The sequence below is a fragment of the Dysidea avara genome, chromosome 8 (genome assembly GCF_963678975.1).
Source record: "Dysidea avara chromosome 8, odDysAvar1.4, whole genome shotgun sequence".
NCBI lineage: Eukaryota > Metazoa > Porifera > Demospongiae > Dictyoceratida > Dysideidae > Dysidea > Dysidea avara.
Genome location: NC_089279.1, coordinates 29241525 through 29249505, shown reverse-complemented (window position 1 = coordinate 29249505; position 7981 = coordinate 29241525). Strand labels below are relative to the sequence as shown.

The window sequence follows — 7981 nt, the reverse complement described above, 5'->3', positions numbered from 1 at the left end:
CTTATCTATTTATAGTTACCTTCATATAGCTGAACTAACTATGAGGCTTCAATTTGGTCGTATTTTTTAGGATTTTATTGGGACACGACTAATCATCCACTCACAACCACGTGATCAGACATTAGCTAATTAAGCACAGACCTCGAGAGATTGCTATTTTATCGCTGGATGCTTTAATATCGCAAAAGCTGATGTGAGGCTTAGCTAGTCGGGTTTGATGATACCCCCGGATGATGCACTCAGCAACACAACTTAGCTAGCTACATAGGCGATTCTAAGGGGGGGGGGGCATTTCCCCCCTGCTGAAAAATAACTTTTTAAAAATCTTGGGGGAAATTGCAGTATAGATTGGCATTGCTATTTTTAGCATATTTCATGCCTTTAGAATGAATTTTAGATTGTTTTCGAGCCTTCAAATTGCAAAAATCCTGCAGCTTCTGGGGGTGCACCCCCTTGAAATTCTGCTTTATATTCCATACATGCAACAATAGTCATGCTGTTCCCTACTTGTCCCCCCCTGTAGGTCAGGTCTAGAATCGCCACTGGCTAGCTAGGTACCTATTAGTCTCGCGGCGCCCGACCCTAAAAAGAGGGTCTGGTGAAACTCTGTACAAAAAGTTTGATCTCTGGAATGTTTATTGGATGACGTTTTACGTGTTACGTAAGTGCACTGTTTACTTCACAGCATCCATTCAACCAGATCCGCTTACAGCATCACTAAACTAATGGCGCTACTTCATTTATTCAACATTAAAACGAACCCAACAGAATTGTAAGGCCGTTTTCTCAACGATTTTTAAGCGGCAGAGTCACCGGATGTAATTAACCTTAAGCCGCGAATCTTTTGAAATGTACGCATTACATAATCAATTTGAAATGGAGCGATCTGATTGGAGCTTCCAACATTCCGGCAGCGCCAAACTTTTTGTACACAGTTTCACCAGACCCTCTTTTTAGGGTCGGGCGCCGCGAGACTAGGTACCTATGGGATGGAATCAACTGTAATTCAAGTTAAATGTACACTGTATGTATCTATATTTTCATGCCTGCTTTCTGTGTTGGCTGAATTCTAAGGTGTATCTCAGCAGCTATGTCAAAAAGAAAATATCTACCAACCCTTGTTCAACACAAGCTGGTAACACTTTGTTACGGAATGCAGTACATTCATTAGGGCCAAACCATATAAAATGGATGAACAGCAAAACTAATGTTGATGGGGAGGAAAGTTATTGGTCTAATACTAATTGACTCTACAATCTACGTATTTACAACTTTATTGAAAACAATGCCAAGAGACATAACAATTAGCTATAGCTACCTAAAGAAAGAACTGCATGCTAAGTTAAGCACTCCCAGTTTTTACCTAAGGAGCAGTTGGCTAGATTGGATTGCTTTCTATGTACACTATTATTTTTGTTAAGGGAAAAACTGCATTGTCAGTAGAGACTATACTGTAAACATATATTATAACTGTGAAGCAATTCTGTGCAAAAATATTGACAGCTTGTATGTAAATGCTTGGAATTACCTTAATTTCTAGGGTGTGACTCAACAACAGTTTACAAGTTTACAAACTGAAAAAATATAATACAGCTCAGGCTGGTATCTGTTTGAATAAATGTAAAAGATCATATCTGCCATACAACTATAGTTTAGCCATGTATATGTTACAAATAGCTAGCAACTAAAAAGGGACTCCAGATTCCACCTAAACCTAGCACCAACATATTTGGTCTGACATGTCTGAGTGTGTGTATACATCATAATTACTGCTAAATACATTAACAAGTTTTTGTTTTGTGTTCAACTATAGGTGGCAATATCATCTGTATAGTCTTCAGTCAACTGTTGTATAAACATCCCCATGAACTAACAACCCTACCTTTCTCAGCCTAACAAAAGTAGCATAGTAACTGTGTGTAGCTACTGTGTATCTGTGTGGCTTCCTTTTCAGTTGAACAGTATGTTAACTGTTTTTGGTTATGAACTCAAAACTTCAACAAATGAGACTTTAATCACAATGAGCAATGTAGGGATCTCAGCTACTCATCTTTGTTAACAGTTAATTTAGGTACAAAGGGTGAGGGTTATTACAAGATGATTCCATATGTGTGCTGTGTGTCAACATGTGAGCACAATGGTTTCACTAAATACTATCAATAAATTTAAAGTATTTACACTGTAGATAAATAACGTTTAATTATTATATAGCTAATCCACAATGATATAATGCGTACATTAATTTACTCATAATATGTTGTTTAGTGTTTTTCTGAATGTGTATTCAAGAGATTAAAGTATCGTATACATACTTAGGACGAGCTTTAATTTTCCCCGGCTACTGGTAGTAACTGAAAGAGGACTACATACATCCTGGACCCTCACTATACACCCATTTTGTTCAAGTTCCTCCAAGGCCTGGGATATAAATTCTTTTGTATTTTATTGTCCAAAACCGACTTCTGGTTGGGTTGGATAAATTTACTGGGGTACATAGCTATGCACATAAACATATATGTTTTGCTATGTATGTTTATGGCCACTTCTTTACACCATGGAACACACTAGGGTTGGACGATAATAAATTAACATGTTGATTGCTGTGGTATGCCACAGACTAGAGAGCACTGGTGAGACCACGATTGTATAATACTTACAAAGAGATGCAAGGGGAGGATGCATTTAGAGACATGTTGTTGACTAGAAGAATGGGTGTATCCATTCACTGGACTGGATTATTTGACTCAACCTTTTTTTGTTTTCTTGCCGTTTATAAATAGGCTTAACCACACAACTTTAGAAATCACACCATTCACCCCTGACAAGACATACAGTAGTGGAGATCTCATTTCTGTTCTGTATAAACTTGCAGATTATTCACAAAAAAACTACTACACTAATACCTCAGTGTATATAGTTCATTAATTTATCTATATCGCTAGCAATGATACAAGCACTGCTAAACGCATCTGTCTGTCTTCTAAATACGTAGCATAACATTCAGTCAGTTTTACACCTGCAATTATATTGAAATAATGTAGCATCGCCTAGCCTTTCAGCAGTCTGTGTATTCACTAGGTTTATAATGCTTGTAAATACAGTATCAATAAGTGCATAGTGTTCAGTTAGCCAGAAAAACACTTCCCAATGCACACAGGAATTATCTGTGTGTAAAACTACAGTAGTGTACATAAGAAGAATTCAACCTATTGATTATGAACTTATCGCACCATTAAATAGACCACTAAAACTAGAATACAGTTAACTATATGAGTTAACTGTACATATATATGTGACTCTAAAATGCAAGACAAGACATAGAGAACCCTGAGTGTGTGGTATACAAAGTAATGATCACATGGCTAATCACTTTTAGTGGTTGAAAACTGTATTTAAGCAAACTTCATGTGAGTCCAGTAATCCAGTCCAGTAATCCAGTCCAATAGTCCAGTCCAGTAATCCAGTCCAATAGTCCAGTCCAATAGTCCAGTCCAATAGTCCAGTCCAGTAACCCAGTCCAGTGAATGGATACACCCATAGAAGAATGAACAGCAAAAGTTGATTCTACTTTCCACAAAATTATTTTGCGTTTATGTTATTATTACTGACTGATAGTGATTTATTAACTACAATACTAATAATGATTCAATCCTATTTATGATATGTTCATACTATATATTCTCCAGCTCTAGAACACATCAGACAACACAATTAATTAACTTTTGTTAAGATGATCAGTTACAACAAATACAAGTCAGCAGATCTAGAAAGCAACTTGTGAGTTCAGTTTATTAGTGCTGCTTGTGAAGTTGTGATTCACGTCTTATGTGTGACGTGTTCATTACACTGCCATGGTGTGTTGTTATACACTAAATTTAGCTAAACATTCTGTTCCTCTTTTATCAAATCATATAATATATGGTACCTGCACTAATAACAACAATTCAGTTCCACACACAACGTAGTGTTACAGATGTGTTTTAAAACAGCTAAAACTTTACAACTGCATTGAACTTTTAACCTTGAATGATGGCCAACATCAGATACCTATTTCCCAAACACATGCAGGGATCTGTTGATAATAGACAGTCAAGAAACACCATAAGCATGGCGCACAGTTTGGTATACAAAGCCCCAAAACAATGCTTATTCCACAATAGGGTATTACATGAATACATACATGCACAACATACTGGTATAATATGCCTTATGTACTGAGCAGGTGTCATAGAAGCCAACTGTACAATTCTGTTATATATTTATATTAGGAAGACGTGTTTACGGTACTCTGTAGCCTAGTATTCTTGTATGATTATCAATAACTGTATTCCTCCAGGATGTATGATAAAGATCTGTTATCTGCTCAGGTATTGGAGATAAACTTCTTGGTTTATGTTTGTGTATAACTGGCAAGTGAATAGTCTCCAAAGCTGGTTTTGAAGGTGGTTTATTGTTAGTGTTGGTACCATATTCACTGAAATCTACACAATTTGCTAATGAAGGAATTAGCAATTTTCTACTTTCAACCTGTCAACATATAATTTGTTATAATTAATGTATAACTCACATAAGGTATATAGATATATATATATATATATACCTTTCTTCGTATGGGCTTTTGTTTCTTCATGTAAGCATTAGCTCTCCATGAACTTGAAGTGACGTTAATTCCATTCTGTAAAGTAATTATTATAAATCTTTTTCATCAACTGTAATCTACCTTCTTCCTCAGGTGACCAGCCACATTTTTCCTTATCACATCATTCACTATCACAATGTAATACACACATTACACTCTATTCATATATGTAACCGGATTTGCGAAAAGGGGTCTTCCACAAACATCCAATTTACCAACTTTGACAATTCATAACTTCAAATGGGAAAACGCTATTGCCTTGAAATTTGGTCAGAAGTGAGCACCAACATAGCTGAATAGATGTTGTAAATTTCAGGGTACTATGTTACTTAAACATTAGTTTATGGTCTCCCAAGTTTACAGAATTGGATGTGTGTGGAAGACCCTTTTTCACAAATCCGGTCACATATGGTATATGCGTATTACTAGCCTGGCATAGTTAATGTGCTTAACCAGTTGGTATGATCCACTTCTAATTTTGAAGAACTTGTTTCCATGCCATTTGAAGATGATAGCCACTGGATATTGAGACATAGTCACATAAAAGTGTTATTAATGAAAAGTCACAGCTAACCACAGTGGTGGGTTTCTGTGAACCACATTTAAATTTAGCTCAGTGGCAGTCTAACTAGCAGCTTCATAATTGTTGCATTGACAATCTGTCATAGAAAACTGTAGGTCTGTAGCATGTATTCAATTGCTTTAACCAACCTCCATTATAGTCAGCAGCACTTTAGTTTTCACCTGCTACTGTATTATAAAACAATCAAGATAATCTAATAGAGCAGTCAAAAGCTACAGCTTAGTCACAGCCTTTTTTCTATAGTGTCTACAGTCTAAAGCATTGGATTTATTGTGATTGTTAACTAAAGGTAGCCTACTATGAAATTCGATTTCAGAGCTTCTAAATTTTCTGAAGTGTCCTTGGATGTCTTATTATTAAGTTATATGATATCGATTTTCAGAAACCTCTTTCTAACAATCCTAGATCCACCACTGAACCATGCACAGTTATGTATATATTATGGTTTGCTAACTACAGCAATTAAGGCATCCTAAAAAGGCATTGACCACTGCCAGTTTATTTATTGAAGTTGTGTATGTCTGCAATTGATATCACAAAACATTTCCAATTTAGCCATTTGTGACTTGTCGACCTCAGGTTTTTATAGAACTAAATCTTCTGGGTACTAGAACTAATAGTAGCTAAAACTCCTGTAAAGTGGGAGTACTTTCAAAATTGAGTACCAAAACTAGAATCAAACCAAAATATTTTGCAGTACTATAACAACACTATTTTGGCACAATTAGTTCATGCCTTGTTTTAAAAGGTGATATAATTTTAAAATGTATATGAAACTTACAAATATATGCTTAGGTGGGGGGTTGTTAGGATTGTCCCTCATCAGCTTTACTACTGTCATAATGCCTCCCAGCATTGATTCTGTGTTATCTGCATGTGTACATATCAGTAAACAAACATGGTACTGAAAACTTAAGAGTTTAAGCAGGTGTCATGCAGTATTTGTGTATGTATTTGTGTGTGTGTGCGTGTGTGTGTGCGTGTGTGTGTGCGTGTGCGTGTGAGTGTGAGTGTGTGTGTGAATGTGTGTGTGAGGCATCATAGCCAAGTGGTTAAGGCATCGGCCTGGTGATCGATAGGTCCCAGGTTTGATTCCCAGTTACGCTACTTTGGTGTTGTTGCTGTTTCCTTGGGCAAGAAACTTTAATTACTCACATTGCTCCAGTCAACTCAGCTGTTAAATGGGGCTTGGTGTAAACTAGGGAAGCTGCCCACCCATGGCCAGCTGTTACATCCTGGTGTAAACTGGGAAGCCAACTGTCCTTGTTTTGCTTAGCAATGTTGAGGTCATTGTGGAAGTTCCATGACTTCTCTCCATGAAACCTGATGGTCCTCCTGTGAGTTACTAGTCCTACCCAGGACAATTTGCCTGCTCTAGACTTGAGTACCTGAGTGGTGCACAGGCATCCCAGTGCTGGGGTACTGGGTGGAAATAGCTGTATTTCGCACAGCTCCAGAGGTTTTGCTTTTGCTTTGCGCTAGTGTGTGTGTGTGTGTGTGTGTGTGTGTGTGCATGTGTGTGTGGTGTGTATGCGTGTATGTGCGTGTATGTGCATGCTGCCAGCACTAAACCTGGAGGAAAAATTCCTATGCCGGTGTAACAGACATTTCATGGATTTTTTCTCCTTTCTCTACCTTTTCAAACACACTTTAACGTTAAACAGGCTGTAGGACCAGGTGTCCTACAGACTTTCAGCACTTGTGCTGTAAAGCCTTAATAAATAAACTAATATCCATTTGGTTCCACATGGGGATACTTTGAGATAATAAGTCACTCACTAGAGTTCCTATGGATACATATACATGAAATTGACAAGGAGAAAACATCCTGACCACCTGGCAGACTCCTGTAAGCGTTCAAGCATTACTTGGATGGCTGCAGGTTCGAGGCTGCCCAGGTCCAGTCATGGATTTTTTCTCCTTTCTCTACTTTTTCAAACACACTTTCTGTAACAATGTTAAACAGGCTGTATGACCAGGTGTCCTACAGACCTTCAGCACTTGTGCTGTAAAGCCTTAATAAATAAATAATAAATTTCCATAGGGCAAGAAATCATACAAGAAACAAAAGGGTCTGCAAGTCATACGTGCCAGAGAATAGAGAAATATAAATATAAGCTTGGTGTTTGCTTGCTCAAGAGTGTGATTAGTATCTGATATGTAAAGATGACAAGTTACATTGTAGTTTGGTTAACAATAAGTTTTTACTAAGATTGCATAGTGTCTGTAGATGAACAGCATCCACATATATTCTACAGTATTAGCAATTGCTTGATTGAGTGAAGTGATCACTTTCCAAGTTCATGTAAATCAGCATATGCAAATATTGATGCAAAAATTGATGAAAATACATCATTGTAGTTTCAAAACTGTTTTGAGCAGCATTTACTGCTCATCAGTTGTCACAAAAACTGAGTGTTGTGTGTGCACCATCTAGGCTTTCATTGCTTTGTATATATCACAGTAAGTCTTGGACAAAAACAGGGGACACTGCTATATGCTTTAGTTTAACAATTAATCTGCATACATTCTTGTTCCCAGGAAGTCAAAGTTCTTCTGTATCAGACTACGTAATTAACCAGAGGTACTAGTACCAACTGCACACTGTCCACAGCATTATTTATGGGCAGAGCATACTGACTACAGTGCACTCAATGTTATCAGTAAGGAAGACTCAGCATATCTAGTAAGTCTAGCGAAATTTTATATGTATGGATGATATACATATTTACACAGTATAATAGCTACTTTTAAAAGCT

General features: G+C 37.1%; 1 protein-coding gene across 1 annotated transcript in view; it reads right to left on the bottom strand.

Annotated features, from left to right (window-relative positions):
- Positions 1-3768: 3768 nt before the first annotated feature.
- Positions 3769-7981, bottom strand: part of LOC136264472 (uncharacterized) — a 5549-nt gene continuing 1336 nt past the window's right edge. The window contains exons 5-9 of the mRNA XM_066059222.1: positions 6004-6092; positions 5070-5157; positions 4721-4767; positions 4601-4675; positions 3769-4527 (exon numbers count right to left, since the gene is read on the bottom strand). Of these exons, the coding sequence (XP_065915294.1) occupies positions 4279-4527; positions 4601-4675; positions 4721-4767; positions 5070-5157; positions 6004-6092 (548 nt within the window). The 3' untranslated portion in view covers positions 3769-4278. The remainder of the gene's footprint in view (positions 4528-4600; positions 4676-4720; positions 4768-5069; positions 5158-6003; positions 6093-7981) is intronic.